The following is a 20657-nucleotide window of genomic DNA, read 5'->3' on the forward strand; positions in this document are numbered from 1 at the left end:
ATTCCACATTCCTGCCTTATTCGTGACCTAAATTCCTGATTCCATTGGAGTGATTGGTGGTGGCTGAACCGGCCAGGGCACATAACTTTGTGAGCAGTATCGCTCCAGGTCTCAGGGCAAAATTGTTAATTCCAAAAAATGAAAGATTTGGAAAGGCTGGGTTGTTATTTTGTCCTGTTTGGAGCAGAGTTTGCTAAATAAAGCATTTCAGCCAGACTCTTTGGAGACTGCAATGAAGGTCAGGTTCCACTTTAAGGCGCAAGCTATTCCACTGGTTCTGGGGTCTCCAACCTTAGCAACTTTAAGACTTGGGGACTTCCATTCCCAGAATTTCTCAGCAAGGCTGGCTGAGGAATTCTGGGAGTGGAAGTCCCCAAGTCTTAAAGATGCTAAGGTTGGAGGCTCCTGCGACTGGTTGACAGCTCTTTGAAGAAGTTCCTCTTAATAACTTAGCTTCCTGCTTCCCTGCACTTCATCCTATTGCTTTTGGTCCCACCCTTTGGGACAGTGTTTTTCAACCTTAGCCATTTTAAGATGAGTGTCTTCAACTCCCAAGGCAAATACCAGAATCCCATGGTTGGCTGGGGAATTCTGGGAGTTGAAGTCTACTCATCTTAAAAAGCAACAGCAATAGCACTTACATCTACATATGCCACATAGTGTTTTACAGCCCTCTCTAAGCAGTTTTACAGAATCAGCATATTGCCCCCAGCAATCTGGGTCCTTATTTTACCAACCTGGGAAGGATGGAACACTGAATCAACCTTGAGCTGGTAAGGATTGAGCTCTTGGCAGTAGGCAGATTTAGCCTGAAATGCTGAGAAACACTAGTCTGGGGTACCAGAGAACATACCGTTCCCTGCCATATGTGTCAATCCCTGAAGACCACTACAATATTGTATCTCCCCTAAGTATCAACATGACATACCCAGTTACACATCTTTATTCCTGGATAAACAATGATGTACTTTGAAGTAGTGAAAATAAACTAGAAAAACAGAAAATCCTGTTATTGGATGCATATGCTGCCTTTTATTCAGAGCTCACGGTAGTATATTGTGGAATTAAGAATACTTAGGACAAATTTAGAATAGAATAGAATAGAATAGAATAGAATAGAATAGAATAGAATAGAATAGGAGAATAGAATAGAATTGAATTGAACTGAATTCTTTATTGGACATACAAGGAATTTGTCTTTGGTGCGTAAGCTCTCGTACATAAAATCTGTAAGTGATAAATCATGATCATAGTCATCATAAAAATACATCATAAATCATAAGATACAACACAGTGATAGTCATAGGATACTAAATAACATAAATTATACTAGGAAACATAATATAAATTGTAGATACAAGCAAGAAAAGTTATAGTTATTAGTAGAGGAGATAGGTAATGGGAAAGATGAGAAGAATATCAATACAGTCCTACTAAATAGTATAATTCAAGTCTTTCATGGGTGATGTTATCCCTTCAAGGTAGTCCAGATAAAAATCAGAACATGAACACTATTTGTATTGTAAGGTTTCCCCAAACAGAATCTTATAAGATTGGAAGAATTCCTCCTCTCCTTCCTTTTTCATCTCCAGAAAACTAGGCAGGGTCCCTTCTAAAGCATTTCTTATGCTTGTCTCTCACTGCAAACTGAACGGCCATCTTGTCAAGCCATTCATTGCCTAGGCTGCAGGTCTTTCTCCTGTCTGCCAGGTCATTCATGCAGATCATCACACTCTCAGCATTCATTCCTTCAATTTTCCTCTACAATAACCGTCTCTACAAATGGAACAGAGAAGACAAGCTCCCAAATACCCAGAAGGTGTCAATGGCTGCAGATTGTTGGGAAAAAAATCCGGCCCGGTTCCAAGCCAAGAGAAAGGTGATGGAAATAAAATGGAGGCTGACTGGCTGCAAGGAAAGGTGGTTTATTTGGTTTCCAGAAACTTCAGTGACAATGTTTCTGGAGTGGCTGACCCCTTGGCTTAGGAATGGATGGGTTTTTATAGGGTTCTGAGATGCTGCAGGGGGTTGTGCAATGCAGTGAGGAAAGGAACCTTACAATTCCAGAGAGACGTAATATTTACAAAAACCTCAGAGGAAAGGATAAAGAAAGGGACAGAGAACAGAGAATTAGACATGACCGGACAGTCGGCTGAATCCATTAACATCCCCAATGAGTACCAGGATCTGGCCCAAGTATTTAGCGAGGAAGCTTGTGATGAACTCCCACCCCATCGAGCCACAGACTGTGCTACTGAAATCCTACCAGGGGCTAAACTCCCAAAACCAAAAATGTACTGCATGTCTCCCAGAGAACTGAAAGAACTAAGAGCATTTATCGACAAAAATTTAAAAAGGGGTTTCACTAAACCCGCCCAACCAAAAATAGCTGCCCCAGTGTTATTCCGCGAAAAGAAAGATGGCTCCGTATGTTTGTGTGTTAATTACAAAAAATTGAACGCAACTTGCATAGAGAATATGTATCCACTCCCCCTCATGAAGGACATGTTAGCCCACCTCTTGAAAGGAAGTTTTTTTTCAAAGTTAGACCTACGAGAGGCATATTACCGCATCAGAATAAAGGAAGGGGATGAGTGGAAGACAGCTTTTAACACACCATTGGGATGCTACCAATTTAAAGTGCTCCCCTTTGGACTGCAAGGAACACCTGCCGTGTTTATGCAATTGATCAATGAAACCCTTCATGAATTTTTATATAAAGGGGTTCTAGTGTATCTTGATGATATTTTAATCTACATGGAAACAATGGAAGAACACATCAAGCTACTCCGTGCAGTCCTCACAAAACTCTTAGACGCTAAACTATATGCAAAACTCTCTAAATGAGAATTCCACCAAGAAAAAATTGACTACTTGGGGTATAGAGTATCCCACGAGGGAATAGAGATGGACCCACAGAAAGTAAAAGTGGTCATGGACTGGGACCCACCGCACACCTGCAAACAACTGCAAAGCTTCCTGGGGTTTGCGAACTTTTATCGCCAATTCATTCCAGCTTTTGCAAACATCGCCCTCCCTATCACAAACTTGCTAAAAATGAAAGGGGGGGAGAAACCCAAACCAGGGCAACCCCTTATCTGGACAATGGAATGCCAAGCAGCATTTGAGAAACTCAAACATCTATTCTCAGCAGAACCGGTCCTTAAGCACCCAGATCCCGAACAACCTTTTGTCATCCAAGCAGACGCCAGTGATGTTGCAGTTGGAGCAGTCCTCCTCCAAAAGAATGGAAGTGGATAATTACAACCATGCGCTTATACATCCAAGAAACTGATGGAAACCGAGCAAAGATGGGCCATATGGGAGAAAGAGGCATATGCTGTTCGGTGGGCAATGCTTACATGGAGGCATTTCCTGGAAGGAAACCCAAATCCCCTTTGAAGTATGGATTGATCACAAAAATCTGGAAGCCCTGAGAAATCCACGGAAACTCTCCAAAAAACAAGCAAGGTGGGCTCAATATTTTGAACAATTTAATTTCACTCTCAAATATTTTCCTGGGAGAAAGAACTTCTTAGCAGATGCACTGTCCAGAAAACTCCAATACAACAGCAAAAAGATTGAGGTTATAAAACCAATGGTCCAACCGACCCAACTAGCAGCCAAAGTAATCACCCAGGCACAAGAGGAAAAAAAATCATCACTGACTGAAGACACAACGACATCAATATTTAAGGAGGCACTACTTAAGGACGACTGGCTCCAGGCTAACAAAAACACTTGTTTACTCAAAGATGGACTGGCTTGGGTAGAGAACAAAGAGAATGGACCTCATGAAACGCTGCCAGGACTCCAAAATAGCAGGACACTTTGGGTTTGTAAAAACCCTGCACCTCATCAAAAGACAATTTTGGTGGCCATCCCTCAAAAAGGACATTGAAAGCTATGTTGCGAGCTGCCCCACCTTTGCTGCTGCAAAGAGAAGACAAGGAAAATATCCTGGACTTTTACAAACAGTAGCAGACCCTTCTGCTCCCTGGAAAGAGATCTCTATGGACTATATAGTGGAGCTTCCCAAAAGTGCTGGAAATACTGTCATTTGGGTGGTAACTGATCTTTTTTCCAAACAGGTTCACTTTACTCCATGCCAAAAGATCCCAACTGCCAAGGCATTGGCAAAGATGTTCCTAATACACAATTATCGCCTTCATGGAGCTCCCCAATGGATTATCTCAGATAGGGGTGTTCAGTTCACATCCAAATTTTGGCAGGCGTTTTTAAACCTATTAGGCTCCACCCAGGGGTTGTCATCAAGTCACCCCCAGACGGATGGATCGACAGAGTGAACAGCGTATTAGAACAATATTTAAGATGTTTTATTAATCACCAACAGGACAATTGGACTGACCTTCTTCCTTTTGCAGAGGTAGCATACAATAACTCAGCCCATAGCAGCACGGGGTTCACCCCATTCCAGGTAGCCACGGGCCAAGAATTCAACCCCATGCCGGAACTACCCACCAAAGAACCTGAAATCCCCTCCCTTAAGGAGTGGATGGATAACTTACAAGCCATATGGCCAGTGGTAAGATTATCTTTACAGGAAGCTAGAGCAGTTTACAAAACTCAGGCAGACAAAAAACGTTGCGAACCTAAACCTTTCAAGATTGGGGACCGTGTATATTTGTCCACAAAATTCTTAAAATCATTACAACCCTCTAAGAAATTAGCACCAAAATTCATTGGCCCATTCCCCATATCCAGAATTATTAACCCCGTGACGGTAGAGCTTCAACTTCCAAAAACACTTAGGCAGATTCATCCAGTATTTCACTGTAGCTTGATCAAACCAGAGATCACTTCAAACCTCAGACCCCCACTTCCCACACCTCCAACCCCCATCATGGTACATGGGGAACAACATTTTGAAATTAAAGATATCCTTGATTCACACACTCACCATGGATCCACACAATATTTAGTAGCTTGGAAACACCTTCCTTCCTCAGAAAATGAGTGGGTAGCCAAATGACACGTAAAAGCACCCACATTACTACAAAAGTTCCACCTAAAATACCGATAAACCATCCTGAATTGCTAATGTAATGCATGATTTTTGTTTTTTCCAGGTAGACCTGTTTTTTAAGGAGGGCAGGATGTCAGATCCGTGTATCTGTCATTTCTTCAGTGGAAGAAGAAAATTTGGGGGGGGGGGGGGGGGTGATAAAGAAATCCTTTCTTGATGTAACCTGAATATATTTAATCTTATATCGAATTTGTATAACCCACACATGATACAATGGAGGGAGAGGCACAGCCAGGAGATGAGAAGATCATAAAAATTCCACAGTGAGATCTGGGGAATCTCTGGAAAAAGTTTGTTCTAAAAAGGGGGTGGGGGGAAATTAGGTATGTCCTGGGAAACTGTGAGAAAGATCATTCTTACAGAAGAGGTGGAAGGGAAATTAACATACTGGCTTCTGTTTCTCTAAATGCACATCGAGATGAGGGGAGGGGTTCTAAACTCCCTTACGTATCCCTGTATACTCCTTTTGTATACAGAAATTTAGACATAAACCATCTGCCAGGATTAATGTTGCCATATTTTTGTCCTTTAGAGCAAAACAAGCTAATTTGCCTCAAAAGCAAATTATTTGATAATTATGTACCACTTTTCTTGAGAAACATAGGTACTGAGAAATCAGTTACCTTGTTTGGAGTTTCTTAGAAGCTTTTATTTTTTTGAAACGCTGCTTTGAACTCCTACATGAACTGTCTCATCTCAATAAAGGATTCCTTTTGATACGTTTGGGTCTCAGAAGTTCATTCTTGCTAATTGAGTGGGAAAAAGTTCTGTAGCCCGACAACCAGCCAAGTTCCTTAATCATTAGACCATGCTGACTTTAAATTGGGCCCAGCAACCTACTGACAATCAGAGCAGCTACTGCAAAATATGTGCTGAAGCAGACTTCACCTCCTGTATCTTCCAATCCAGGCCTGCATAGACCATATTGCAGAAGTCAAGACTGAGTGATGATAGACATGAATTATTGCCACTGGCCCTGGGCGGTCCATGACTGGTGCACCAGTTGATGTTGGGCAAAGGCCAGCCTTCTTTTTCACCTGTTGCTTAAGCAGGAACTGAAATTCAGAACTCCCAAATCATATATCAGCTTATTTAGGGGGAGGGACCCTGTCTAGAGCAATCAGTAGAGCTTGATCTTGGGGTCGCCAATGTTTATGGACAAAAAGCACCTCTGTCTTGTTTGGGCTTTCAGACATGGGTTGAATACACAGCAGCTTTAGTATACCTGGAAGAATACTTTATTACGGGTCCAGATCAGAATGCAGCTAAAATGATACAATACCTCATCCCAAACTAATAGATGCCTTCACCCAGAGGTTTCATATGGATGTTGCAACCATGGCTCAATCATTCCTTCCTTGTGACTATTCTTTGGAACTTCTCAGTCAGGAAGGAGTACTATTTTCTGAAAGACTAGTGATTTCAAAAATTAATATTATGCACTATAACTCTGCAAAAATACCTCATTGAATCTGGAGGGGAAAAAAGACAGGTATAAGCCTGTCTAGCAAGACAGTTGCTGTTAAGAATATCCTGATCCATAAACAGGTTGTGGTCTGAAGACCAGGCAGTGGTGAAGTTCTTGGGCACCTACATTCTTCACAGAACAAAGCTGAAGTCCATCTGGTCCAGCTTCCTGCTTTCCAACAGCCCTGTTTCAGCTGGTTCCCTTGGGTAGGCTCATTTCCTTAGTCCAATTTTCCAGACTGTTGCAATACATGAAGCATAAAGTAGCCACAGGAGTTGCGTTCACACAAATTGCCATGGGTTCAACTGGGCTTGCCTAACTGGTTATTCAACACTTGGCTACCAGCCCCATCATTAGTAGCCATGTTGGGAAAGGGCACACTGCCACCTGATGTTAAACCAGTGAGAGTGTTTGTGTGTCATCCTAGACCAGTGCTTCTCAAAGACGGCAACTTTTAAGATATGAAGACTTCAACTCCCAAAATTCTCCAGCCAGCCACTTAGGGAATTTGGGAGCGGAAGTCCCCACATTGCAAAATTGCCATGTTTGAGAAACACTGCACTAGATGGTGGTTTAACTAAGTAGTTGCCAACTGGTGGTCCACGAGAAAATTTTGGTGGTCCACAGAGAAATGTCCCCCCCAAAGCAATTAATCCAGGCTGCACGGGAACACAAGACTGCGCCGCCCACATGGCGTGCCCACTCGCTGGACCCCACCCTTCGGCTGAGCGCAAACCTTACCTTGAGTAGAGCCACGCGAGCAGGAACTGGAAGGTAAGACCAACGGTGGGGAGGGAAATCCGCCCCGGTGCAGCTTGCTGACGTGATGGGAAAGTCGGTCCCATATTTCAGAGCTGCAGTAGTCACTAGACTGGCCCTTTGGTCATCCTGGAGCAGCTCGTCTGTCCACGGCAGGCCAGTGGACTGGAGGAGGATGAAAGGGCCAGTCCTGTGACTACTGCAGCTCTGAAATATGGGACCAACTTTCCCACCAATGTCAGCAAGCCACCCTCAGTCAAAATCCATATTAGTGGGCCGTGGGATTTAAAATTATGAGTTTGGTGGTCCCTGAGGTCCAAAAGGTTGGCGACCCCTGGTTTAAATAATACCAAACTGTAAAACTCAGACGACTATTGAGTGCCCGCAAAGGGAAAAATCAGGAATGTCACCTAGCAGTCGTCCGGAGGTTTTGCAACCCAACTTGGCATTATAGACCGTAGACTTATTACAGCTTCATGGTGCTTTACAGCCGTCCTTAAGTGATTTACAGAGTAAGCCTCTTGCTCCCAACAATTTGGCTGCTCATTTTACCCACCTCTGAAGGATGGAAGGCTGAGTCAACCTTCAGCCGTTCAGCACCAAACTGCTGGCTGTGGGCAGAGGGAGGGAAGGAGAGGAGAGGAGAGGAGAGGGAGGGAAGGAGGGAAAGAAGAGCAAAGCAATAGGAATAGCGCTTACATACCGCTTCACAGTGCTTTGCAGCCCTCTCTAAGCAGTTTTACAGAGTCAGCCTGTTGCCCCCAACAATCTGGGTCCTCATTTTTACCGACCTCGGAAGGATGAGTCAACCCGGAGCTTTCCAACTGCCATCCACAGGACCTGAGGGCGTACCCGTGTGGCGTTGGAGGAAGGCGTGGCCTTTCCAAATGCGGACACGTGACCTCGAACGCTCTGCCCTTCTCGAGCGTCAGGTTAAAATCGCATTCAGCCGCAGGCGGGGATCAACAACGGAGTCCCGCACGTGTGCGCATGCTCCGTGCTCCACCGCCGCCTTTGGGCCTAAAAGGAACGGACGGGGGGGAGTGAGAGAGAGAGAGAGAGAGAGAGAGAGACTGCGCGTGACGTCACGTCACTAGGCAAGATGGCGGCCTCCGTGCTGACTCTTTCGGGCCGCGGCTGGGTGGGTTGCGGGCCGCGGAGATTTTTGTACGGTCTTTCGCGGGGCCTGTGCAGCGGCGGAACCACGCACTTCGGGTTCCAGGAGGTGTCGGAGGAGGAGAAAGGAGAGAAAGGTGAGGAGGCTGCGCCCGGGAGCCGTTGAACCGCCTGACCTCCTGGACGGCTCATTTGTGGACTTCAACTTCCAGAATTCCTCAGGCAGCTTTGCTGGTTGAGGAATTCTGGGAGTTGAAGTCTACAAGTCTTAAAGCGGCCAAGGTTGGAGACCCCTGATAGAATGTCTCTCTCTCTCTCTCTCCCTGCAAGTAGGAAGGTAGCGGTGCAGGCTTTGTGTCCCGGGTTGCCTCTTCAGCTCAGGGCATGGGGAGTTTACCAGGAAGGCTGGGCAGAGGCAGACAACAACGGGAGATTGGATTAGTACCGGCAAGTGATAATACCGCTTTAAACTACACTGCTAAGTTAGCTAGTTTACTTTATTGTCATTGCACCTCGTACAATGAAATTAAATGCCATCTTCAGTATACGTTATAACTATAAAAATAAAGACCACCCTTGGACTGTTGCATCCAGTTCAGTTCACCACGATGCAAAGAAAACTCTGGAAAGAGTGCAGAGAAAAGAGACAAAGAGGATTAGGCAGCTGAAGGTTAACCTTAAGAAGAACGGTTGCAGGGATTGGGTATGTCTCTAGTCTAGTGAAAAGAAAGACTTGGGTTGATCATGATAGCAGTGTTTCTATATTTGAGGGGCTGCCACAAAAAAGAGCGGGTCAGTCTTTTTTCCAAAGCACTAGAGGGCAGGAGAAGAAGCAATGGATAGAAACTGATCCAGGAGAGAAGCAACCTGGAATTAAGGAGAAATTCCCTGACAGTGAGAACAATTAAGCGTGCCACCAGAAGTTGTGGGTGTTCCATCATGTGAGATTTTTTAAGAAGAGCCTAGACAGCCATTTGTCTGGAATAGTATTGGATCTCCTTCCTTGGGCAGGCGGTTGGACTGGAAGACCTCCAAGTTTCCATCCAGCTGTATGAAACCACATATCTATATATCCATTCACACCCTTGGAAATTTAAATAATTCAAATTGGAGTGTCTGCAGGGCTGATATATACAGATTGGGCAGAGCTTTGATTGTACTTTCATGGACAACATCTTGGCCTGCTGACAACTGACTCAAATTGTACTGTAAATACAGAGAGAAAGAGAGAGGTGCCAAATATCTGTTTTCCCGATGTTGTTAAATCCAAACCTCCTCCATTTGTTTAAGGTTTTCTTCTGAGAGGTCATATGCAGGCCTTTAAAAAGATAGCCCCCTACAGGCTTACATTCTTAGCACAATCCTTAGGAATTACATGTAGCTCTCAACTTATCACCATAATTGGGAGCAGAGTTTTGTTGCTAAACAAGACAGTTAAGTGAATTGCACCTGAATAATGACTTTTTGGGCCATTTACTGTTATTAAGTGAAGCATATGGTCATTGGCTGGGCAGGTTGCAAATGGTGATCACTTGACCCCTGAACATTATGATGCTGAACTATCATAATGCCAAGCATCCAAATTTTGGTCACATAGCTGTCAGATGAGATGGCAAGGACCCTTTTTCAGAGCTGTTATAAATTTATGTGCACCTACGGGATAAAAACTAGATTTATAATATTGTGGCATAGATCTTTGTTGAATCCCTCTTCCATCTCGTGTAATGCATCTGCTCATTGTTGCACAGAATTTGCGTTATTATCATCTGCATTACTGTCTGGTTTGGAAGCATTACTGCTTCAGGAAGGCAGTGCAGAGTGTAGTGAGGATGGCAGAAAAGATTATTGGTAGTTCACTTCCATATAAGCACTGCTTAACCAGGGTCTGCAGGATTGTCAGGGATGTTACACATCCTTTTCAAGACCTTTTTTCCTTGTTCCCTTCTGGGAGCGGGGTTAATGGTATCCGAAGCAGAACATCTAGATTCAGTCAGAGTTTTGTTCCATATAGCATTAACCTTGCAAACTCAAGTTTTCTCTTTCCGCTATGTATTCAAAATTGACAGTGATGAGAGAGAGAGAGAGAGAGAGAGAGAGAGAGAGAGAGAGAGAGAGAATGAGAATAGCAGGTGTGTATGTGTCTTATGTATAGTATGGGTATATACTTCTTTTTGACAGCAGGCAACAGAATTTCATTTTTAATGTGGGCCAGTGTGCTCACAGTAAAAAAATGACAATAAAGGTCATCTTCTTAATGAAATTATAAGTGTGTAAGTCTTTGTGATAGAAAGTGCTTCCTTCAGAACAGCTGGGTCTGCTCTTGGGAGCCCTGTAGCCCCTATCTTGCCTGCCTTCCAGAGACTCTTGAAGACCTGGCTGTGTATCAAGGGATCCAGAGTAGTAGTGGATTCCCCATTTTTTGAGGTGCTGAAATGGAGGCTAGGCAGCCATCTGCCTGCAAAGCTTCAATCCCTGCTTTGAGCAGCAAAGAAGAGCTCACCCAGAATATTTCCAGTTCCTTGATTCTGTGAAACAGATTGAAGAGTTGTCTAAATATAGTTTATGTCATATTGCATGTCAACTCAAAAAATATTTCTATGGTCTTTTGGAGTTGCCAACAGAAAGGGAGGGAGGAGCAGTGTGGCAGCTGCATTCCATAAATGTTTTCAAAGATAGTTACTAGGTGACAGAAGTTTCTGCCAGTTTCTGCCGTGCAACTGGAGAGCATGATTGATGACTCTTGGCTATGGATATGAATTACAATACACCCAGGGGGTGGGGGAAAATCAAGGTCAAGGGTGACAATGAATTGTGTCTCAGAGTCAGCTACACCCAAGCAATTGCTGGACCTTTTAACTTCCAATAAATCCTTTTGAAGTTTTGGAAGTTTTGGCTTGAGACTCATGGTTTAAATGATTTAAATGGGGTTAAGTGCCGGATTCCTGACATTGCACTTATATGCAATGCACTTAATCTGCACTTATAAATTTATAATCTGCACTTAAGCAGATTATTAGCACCTGTCACCTGGCAATTCTCTCTGATCTGCCTTTTCTCCCTTTTACCGTAAACAATAGTTCTCTTACCAAATCATAGTTTTGCACAAAAAAAGAGCAATGAACAATAATACTGCCTTAAAAGTGCAATTAGGAGATTGGGGGGAGGGGGAGTTCATTTCAAAACATCCCAGCAAAGGTTTCTATTTCCTGAAGTTATGTCCATACCAAAGTTTCTTCTGTAAAGAGGGAAATCGTCTAGAGGAAAGAGGTGGGTCAAATTTCAGTACTGGAGAACATGGATCAGGATCTCAGATGGGGTATTTGAGACATGAAGACCAGTAGAAAGATTTGGAGACATGATTTATCTTTGCCTGGCATTGGCCAGAGCTGTCTCCCATGGAAGCTGCCTCTGTCCTATTTGCTCCCACAGAGTCTAGATTCCATCAATTAAGTAAGGCCATCTAGGGTGACCCTGCAGGTGGGCCTTCTTTGTTTGCCTGCCTTCAGGTGGTCTTTAAAAATCTTTCTGCAAGTCCAGGGAGGACATTGTAGTTTGTGGACATTGACTGTGCTGCTTTTTTTGTTTTCCCCAGTGTACCAATTATTTTATACTGTTTTCGTACTGTATTATGTTTATTATTGTGTTTTAATATTGTGAAGCCATCCAGAATCATTTGGAGTTGAATGATTTAGAAACTTGACAAATAAAATATACATGACAGATATGTGCTTGGTTAATCTTATAGTACATTATTTAAATCAGTGGTGGGATTCAAATTTTTTTACTACCAGTTCAATGGGCATGGCTTGGTGGGCGTGGCAGGGGAAGGTTACCGCAAAATCCCCATTCCCTCCCCATCCCACTAACCTGCTTTCCAGCTCCATTCTCCTGTGCAGGGCAACCAAAGAAGACCCAGCCGATCAGCTGGGACTTGATGGGAGGCAGAGAAGAGGTGGGATTGGCCGGTTCTCTGAACTCAACATTTCTGCTACCAGGAGAACCGGTCAGAACCGGCTGAATACCACACCTCTGATTTAAATATATAGATATTTCTGGAAATTTGATTGCTGTCAGGATGATGTGATACAGCAATTCCCAACCTTTTCGGCTTTATGAACCAGTGGGGGGGGAGGATGGAGGAAGAGAGTTGGTTCCCCGTACGCAGTGGGGGCACACACCCGCTGCTTGCATGGTCCGGTTCTGAACAGCCACGGCCCAATACTGGGCCGTGGCCCGGGGGTTGGGTACCCCTGATATAGATAACAGAACTGATCTTATTTTGAAACAAATGAAAATTTTAGTTTACCAGGTGTTTGAAAACGTGGCAAAGAAGTATGATCTCATGAATGATTCGATGAGTCTGGGAATCCATCGTGTTTGGAAGGACGCCCTGCTACGTCACATGAACCCTTATCCAGGAGCCCAATTAATTGATGTTGCTGGCGGGACAGGTAAGTACCATAAAATACTAGGAATGGAAGAGACCTCAGTGGTCTTTTCGTCCCACCCCCTGCCCAAGGCAAGAATCCTTATTCCGTCCCGGACAAAAAGCTGTCCAGTCTTTCACAAAAGTTCCAGATTTGAGTGTGTGTAGCACTTAAATGAACCTCAATAGTTAATTATGACAACAAAAAATGTCCTATGTGTGTGTGTGTGCATGGATGGAACTTCTCAGTCAGCAACCCCAAGCTATTAGAAGGAGCGGTTTGAATGATTTGTGCACAATACCGTCATGATCCCTACCTTCCCATCACTTAATTTCAGGAAAAGGAAATCTCACGTTTTGAATCCTTCTTTTCAAAACAAATTCAGGTGACATCGCCTTTCGATTTATCAATTATGTTCGTTCCCAGCGGGAGTATCAGATCCAGCAGAAGCTGAGAAGCCATCAGAATTTATCCTGGCAGGAGATTACTCAGCTTTACCAGGAAGAGGAGAATGGATCGCTAGGGGGATCCCACGTAGTTATTTGCGACATTAACAAAGAGATGGTGAAGGTTGGGAAGCAGAAATCGCAGCAGCTTGGCTACTCGGAAGGTAATAAGTTGTTATTTCAACAGGGAGATCTAAATCAAGGCTGGTGAGTTTGTGAAGGTATATGTGTTTCTTTCTGGCAGGCTGCTATTTGCTGTGAAGCAAGGAATCCTGGCCCTCTTCCCTCTGAAGTATGATGGGAATGTTAGGCCTCAAAATTCTCAAAATCCTCCCCATCTGGCTTCTTTATTGCTTTACACCAGGGGTCCCCCAACTTAGCAACTTTAAGACTTGTGGACTTCAACTCCCAGAATTCTCCAGCCGGCATAGCCGGCTGGAGAATTCTGGCAGTTGAAGTCCACAAGTCTTAAAGTTGCCAAGTTTGGAGACCTCTGCTTTACACCTATAGGCAAAATTTTGGCTGACGGGATTCTACTATCTGCATGTACCATATGCTCTGGGAACTATTAAGGAGAGCATGCCTTTGTCCTCTCTCTCACACTTAATATCCAGGCTGAGTTGCCTCTTATTCTTCTGGAATGCACCCCTCCCTCCTGGGAATTCATTGTACAGGTAGTCCTCGGCTTGCAACCATTCATTTGGTGACTTTTTTGAAGTTACAAATGGCGCTTACAGCCGTTTTTCACACTTAAGACTGTTGTGGCATCTCCATGGTCGTATGGTTAAAATTTAGAAGAGACTGGACTGCCGCCTGTCAGAAATGTTGTAGGGTCTCCTGCTTGGGCAGGGGTTGGACTAATGACCTACAAGGTCCCTTCCAACTCTGTTAATCAGACACTTGGCAACTGGTTCATATTTATGAGGGTTGAAATGTCCCAGGGTCATGTGATCATCTTTTGCAAACTTCTGACAAGCAAAGTCAATGGGGAAGCCACATTCACCAAACATCTGTCAGGGCTCCAACAAATCCACCCTCATTCAAACATTGAAAGTCTTAGCCCCATCTCAGAGAAAAGTAAGTTGATTTATTAAGAGTGGTCATGTTGGCGCTAGCTGGGTGCAGTCAATACTAAATCACATCATACATTTCCCCCTTGACCTGGTCTTGCCTCCACCCCCTGGATGTGACTTCTCCAATGGGACACATCCATGTCCAAGAGTCATCATGCTCTGCAATAACCACCTTATGCTCCGACAACTTTGGGCTGCTGAGGTGATTATCTAGGCCAGGGTGTCAAACTCAAATTCATCGGGGGCCGCATCAGCAGTTTGGTCCCCATCAAAGGGCCGGTTGTATCTGTAGGTCTATGTGTCCACTCTTTATTATCATAAATTAATGTCACTGCATTCAATTATTACTGTTTTTGTAATAATGTAAGTAATAACTAGCTCTGAAAGCAGAAACATAGAATAATGACAAGTAGATATTCAAATGTACAATTATTGTACAATGTATTGAAAAATGTTTTTGGTAACAAACATTATTTTTTTTTAAACATACAAATATTGCCAAACACTGTTTATTAAACATATGGAAAACACAAGGCATTACCTTTTTTTAACTTTACTGACTAGATGGCTGACATCGTTTTCCTAAGGTCAGTCCATCGATGTTTGGCGTTAGGTCTTGTGCTGTAGCAATCCGTGCCCAGCCATCTGCCCCCTCCATTTACTTTACTTACCGTTTAGTTGATTTTTTTTAGGTCTTTCTTGGTCCTCTCGGGCTCCGCTTTGATCCTGGAGTGCGGTCAAGCGAAATCACGATCACGTCCACACCCAGGGAGCGTGGGTCTTGCCTCCAGGCCTGGATGTGAAATTCTTTTTTGGAGCACATTTATGATTCTCCACAGTCATCAGTTCTTGCAAAAAGGGGGGCGCACCTGGCGGCTCCTGACCATCAGACTTTGGGGCTTGCTGACGTGTTGTTGACACCCTGATCTAGGGCATTTCAAGAATGCCTTGTTTTCCCCCTACTCCCTTTTTCTGGCAGCTAAAAAGACCAAAGGAGTCTCTTTTTAGTTGACAACATCTGTGTTACTAATTTAACAGCTGCTGTGATTCACTTAATAACTCTGGCAAAAAGGCTGTTAAGTGAGGCCAAAACTACTTAACAGATGTTTTAGTGAGCAAGAGAAATGTTGGCCTTAAGTCGAAGACGATGTGTAGACTGAGCTTTGCAAGCATAAGTGAGTCTTTTGTTGAGTCTTTCCCCTTTTGACTCTGAAACTCTTCAGATCATTCAAACAGGAACAGGGTGAAGGAGCTCAAGGCTCTGCCTTTGAGGAGGGAGACTTTGGGAAGCCTTTTGTCATGATCCGGCTGGGCAAAAGAATGGAAGCAGCTTTGGGGTGAAGCTTAAAAGAAAATATATGGCCACAAGAGGGGTACTTGGATTGTCTGACTAGGCACATCGTTGGGAACTATGATCTGACCCCAAGCTTCCAGTTACACATATGTGGCAGAGAGTTTGCGCATTTTGCCGGCAGATTTTTCAACACATGCTGTTACTCTGTGTATGGATATAAGCATAATTTTGTATTTATTCATTTATTTTGTCATGGTTATGTAGTGTATATTGGAGGTGGAGACCTTTTGAGAACTGCATGCAATGAAAATTCATTTTAATGTATACCTATTAGTAGTGTACATTCAAAATGACAATAAAGATATTTATTGATTTTTAGATTTAGACAATAAAGTCTAAAAGTCTACTCGAGCATAAATAGCATGTATAACAACAAATCTTTCTATCATAATCATTGACAAGAAGGTCTGATGTATAACCCAGACAGAATGTAATGTTATGCCATGGTTTCTGGGTAAAATACCCTATAAGATAGTGGACAATATACATCAAGCATGCGTAGGATCCACCCCATTTCTTCAGTAATTAGAATGGGAAATATGCTCCTTCTCCCCGATTTTAGCTTACTAATTCAGAAATAAATGTAAGTCATGATGTAGAAGTGGAGAAAAATTGTAGCTTGTCTTAACACTGAGCTAACCTCTCATAAATTGGTTGTTTTTAAAATGGAGACACCCCCATATACATATATGATGCCATTAATTAGTGATTGCTGTTATGACAAAAATTGCACACGTTCACATTGTACTGTTCACTCATCACAGGTTCTTAATTTCATAAAATATGTTGATCTTTTAATGAAAGATGCCTTTGGAAGGTCCTTTGAATGGGCACTAATCAATTCCTTTCCTCATTCTTTGAAGGATTGTCTTGGGTGGTGGGGGATGCTCAAGATCTGCCCTTCGATGACAACAAGTTTGATTTTTACACAATTGCTTTTGGTATCCGTAATGTCACTCATATGGATCAGGTGAGTGTGTGCTCCTATTGGTCTATTGGGGGGAGGGCTGCTAGGTTTATATTTGCCTTTTCTCCTGTCACTCAACTCCTGCACCTCCTAGTCCCACCTCACCCACTCACCTCGTGTCATAACCTGGTCAGGTAGCTGGAAAGAAAGATTGGTCCGAAGTCAGCCAGCGAGTGGCCATTTGCACCTGAGTCATCATCTCCCTAACAGTTACACCACTTAAATCTTTGGTATCATCTTCATTGCTCCAACCTGGCGTTCTTTCTTATACTGTCTTCCAGTGACGAATCTTTCTTTTTTTTTTTTTTTTTTTTTTTGGGGGTTCCCAACATTTCAAGCAATTAACAGGCTAGTTTAAACTAGATGGTAACCTTGTCCTCCCCAAAACTCTACTGGGTGAGCTCAGAATGCCACGTGAAGGATCAGAATATGCCTTCTTACTGTGGGAAGTTTTTTGTTTGTTTGTTTGTTTCCTTTCTAGGCACTTCAGGAGGCTTATCGAGTCCTGAAACCAGGAGGGCGTTTTCTCTGCCTTGAATTCAGCCACGTCAACAATTCTCTTCTTTCCAGGTTGAAAAAAGGATCTTCTTTTCAGTTTTTTATTCCCCCTTAAGCAAATAAACAGGGGCTCAGTGGCTCAGTGGCCAAGACGCTGAGCTTGTCAATCAGAAAGGTTGGCGGTTCGAATCCCTAGCGCCATGTAACAGAGTGAGCTCCCGTTCCTTGTCCCAGCTTCTGCCAATCTAGCAGTTCGAAAGCACATTAAAAAATGCAAGTAGAAAAATAAGCACCATTTTGGTAGGAAGGTCACAGCGCTCCATGCACCTTCAGCGTTTAGTTGTGCCGGCCACATGACCATGGAGACGTCTTTGGACAGCGCTGGCTCTTCGGCTTTGTAACGGAGATGAGCACCGCCCCCTAGAGCTGGAAACGACAAGCACCTATGCGCAAGGGGAACCTTTACCTTTAAGCAAATAAGTACTGTGACAGTGTGAGAGGTTTCCTGTTTATTGAATTTTAGTGCAGTGTGGGTTGTCATCGGACAACTGCTCAGTCTGGCTGAGTGGGGCTTAGCACACAATTATGACATCACAGCATCCTGTGGCCATGATGTGTCTTTTGCCACCTTCTTTGCTGGCTAAGTCAGTGGAGAAACCAGCAGATCACAAATGGCAACTGCATGACATCCTTGTTTTATGGCAACTGGAAGTGCTGGATTTTCCGTTGCTAACCATTGTGGTCACGTGATACTGCATTTTATGATTACGTCCCTTAGTGAAATTTCTCTCCCAATTGCCCTTAAGTGAGGACTACCTGTGCATATTTCATCCAAGATAAGTCTTTTTCAGTTGGTGACCTTCCTTCCTCCCCTCAGGTTTGGTTTAGGAAAACAGTAAAAAAGCAGAAATAGAATAACAGTACTTTCTTAGCCCAGGGTGAGTAACTTAACAGTTTGAGTATCTTCAATCAAATGCAATGCCCCAAACTAGATGTCATATTCTATGTAATGAAGAGGGAAGAATGACACCTTATATTGACTCATTTTTGATGACGCAAAGAGATGGACAGATGGATTGGCTATCATCTTTGCAGATGATATGCAGGTAGTCCTTGGTTAATGACTATTTGTTCAGTGGCTGTTTGAAGTTACAATGGCACTGAATGAATGCTACTTATGCCCAGTCCCTAATGTTGTGGCTGTACAGGTAGTCCTCAATTGTTGACTATAATGGAGCCTGCCATTTTGCTTCTAAATTGTGACAGTTGTAAAGCAAATGACCAACCAATTATATAGCTATTTTTACAGCAGCCATTAAGTGAATCCATAGTTAAGCAAACATTGCACTCATTAAGCAAATCCATTGACTAACCGAAAGTGGGTTTCAGCCAAATTGCCATAAATCATGGTAACATGGCTGCAGGATGCGGCAAATGGCTACAAATGTGGGCCAGTTGTTGGGCACCCAAAATGAAATCATGTGACCATGGGTGAGTTTGGGGGGCGGGGTAGCCATTGCAACTTCAGAACCAGGTTGTAAATAGCTTTTGGGAGTCTGTCATCACTTCAAACAATTATAAAGAGCCACAGTGGTGCTGCAGTGGCTAGAGTGCAATACTGCAGGCTACTTCTGCCGGTTGCCAGCAGTTTGGCAATTCAATTCTCACCAGGCTCAAGGTTGTCTTAGCCTGCCTTCAGAAGTTGGTAAAAGGAGGACCCAGATTGTTGGGGCAATAGGTTGACTCTATAAACTGCTGAGAGAGGGCTGTAAAAGCACTGTGAAGCAGTATACAAGTCTAAGTGCTATTGCTATTAAATCGAGGATGACCTGCATTGCCTATGAAATATTTTGTGAAGTTTCTAGAACAGATCTCTCTCCCCAAGAACATTCAAAGGGAAACAAATGGCTGTTGGGGCCCTGTTACGAGTTTACTTTCAATATGTGAAAATTTGTCCCTGAAGTCAAATTGTTTGTGGAAAGTTTGGTCTACTAGATAAGATCGCCTGCATCCAGTATGTTAATTTTCTTAAAATTTTGTTTTCAGTCTGTATGATCTCTATAGCTTCCAAGTTATCCCTGTGCTGGGAGAAATTATAGCTGGTGATTGGAAATCCTACCAGTACCTTGTAGAAAGCATAAGGCGCTTTCCAACTCAGGTAAAACAAGTCCTCCAAGTTAATCTAAAAATTAAAATTTCAGTTCTATACACTAAATGCTACATTTACCATTTGCTCTGTTTTAGGAGGAGTTCAAGGAAATTATTGAAGAAGCAGGCTTTCTGAAGGTGGACTATCAAAACCTGACATCGGGCATGGTGGCCATTCATTCTGGCTTCAAGCTGTGATTATCTTTGTACTGAGGGAAAAGCACTCAACATTAAGTTTAAGTCAGGACAAAAGAACAACTGTTTTCAGCTGTGCTTATTTAAAACTGTTCATTTTACTGGACAAGATTTAGTTCATTTGAAACCTGGACAGTGAACCCTTCAGAAATATTTTAATCATGTCACCCAACTGAGGTGTGGCTGAAGAAATAGAAGAAATGAATGGAAGCCATGTTTACTGTTCTAAAGGTCCAGGCTTTTATCAAGAAATGTAGGATTACTTTATATATTAAAAGTATTTAAATTTTCAATTGTTTCTTTGTTTTCCTGAAGTGGAGGGTGTTTTACATTATGAGGCATATTCAAGTAAAAAATTAAATCTAATTCACATTCTGGTGGTTGCAGCTGTCAGCCAATTTCTGGGAAATTCATCATCTCTCCATCGTCTCTCATCATCTAACACAATTTACAGCATGTTCTAAGCTAGTGATTTATCCAAGTGTTAAGTGTCGTGAGTGAATGTAGCTGCTTTCGCTCAAGCTGAAAGACTAGCTTAGCTCAATGGGGTATGCACTGTTAAACTCTAAAGCAGGGCAAACCAGCAGCCTGAGGACAGGTATATCCTGCACAGGCCACACCCACCCCAGCTCTGTGAATGGGAACATTGCAAAACATGACTGCGGCGAGTTTGACACCCATGTTCTAAAGATTTATTACCTAATTGCATGGTATCAAACCAAGATTAACTTTAAAACGCAGAGTCTCTCCTTCAACTTGCGGCAGTAGATTCCATGAGCACATCAAGCTTCCTTTGTAACCATGCAGATTTGCCACTGCTGCTTTCTCAGATATTTCTTCTAGTCTACAACCCCTGGAATTCTATCATCCAGGCACAGACCAAGTCTGATCTTGCTTAGCTTCTGTTTAGCAAGCTGAGAGCTGCCACTTTCTGAGGTCACACATACACAATTGGTGATAACAGTTTACAAAAGCAAATTACTGAGTTTGTATGAAGCCCAGAACATACCACAATAGTTTAATATGTTATACAAATTAGGCCCGCATCTCTACAGAGCATTAAATACATCACAGTATACATAAATGCAACACAAGCTTGCTCAGGTAGAATGCTATGCTTGGTACTCAAAATGCCCAAAAGTTATGCATTCCTTAGCTC

General features: G+C 43.1%; 1 protein-coding gene across 1 annotated transcript; it reads left to right on the forward strand.

Moving 5' to 3' along the window:
• The first annotated feature begins 8204 nt into the window (after nt 1-8204).
• Nucleotides 8205-19864, forward strand: COQ5 (coenzyme Q5, methyltransferase). Its single transcript, XM_026688135.2, has 7 exons — nt 8205-8527; nt 12692-12841; nt 13203-13427; nt 16554-16660; nt 17139-17227; nt 19202-19313; nt 19400-19864. The coding sequence occupies exons 1-7, from the start codon at nt 8377-8379 to the stop codon at nt 19499-19501; spliced, it is 936 nt and encodes a 311-aa protein (XP_026543920.1). The 5' UTR covers nt 8205-8376; the 3' UTR covers nt 19502-19864.
• The last annotated feature ends 793 nt before the right edge of the window (nt 19865-20657 follow it).

Source organism: Notechis scutatus, chromosome 13 (genome assembly GCF_049901735.1).
Source record: "Notechis scutatus isolate UNSWTSFEM ecotype Mainland chromosome 13, rNotScu1.2, whole genome shotgun sequence".
NCBI classification, from domain to species: Eukaryota; Metazoa; Chordata; class Lepidosauria; order Squamata; family Elapidae; genus Notechis; species Notechis scutatus.

What these genes read in the sequence shown, in the direction of transcription:
- COQ5 (XM_026688135.2), top strand. Translation starts at nt 8,377, where the DNA reads ATGGCGGCCTCCGTGCTGACTCTTTCGGGCCGCGGCTGGGTGGGTTGC. An exon ending in GGAGGAGAAAGGAGAGAAAG is followed by an intron (nt 8,528 to 12,691) that starts GTGAGGAGGCTG and finishes TGAAAATTTTAG; the next exon opens with TTTACCAGGTGTTTGAAAAC. An exon ending in GCAGCTTGGCTACTCGGAAG is followed by an intron (nt 13,428 to 16,553) that starts GTAATAAGTTGT and finishes CATTCTTTGAAG; the next exon opens with GATTGTCTTGGGTGGTGGGG.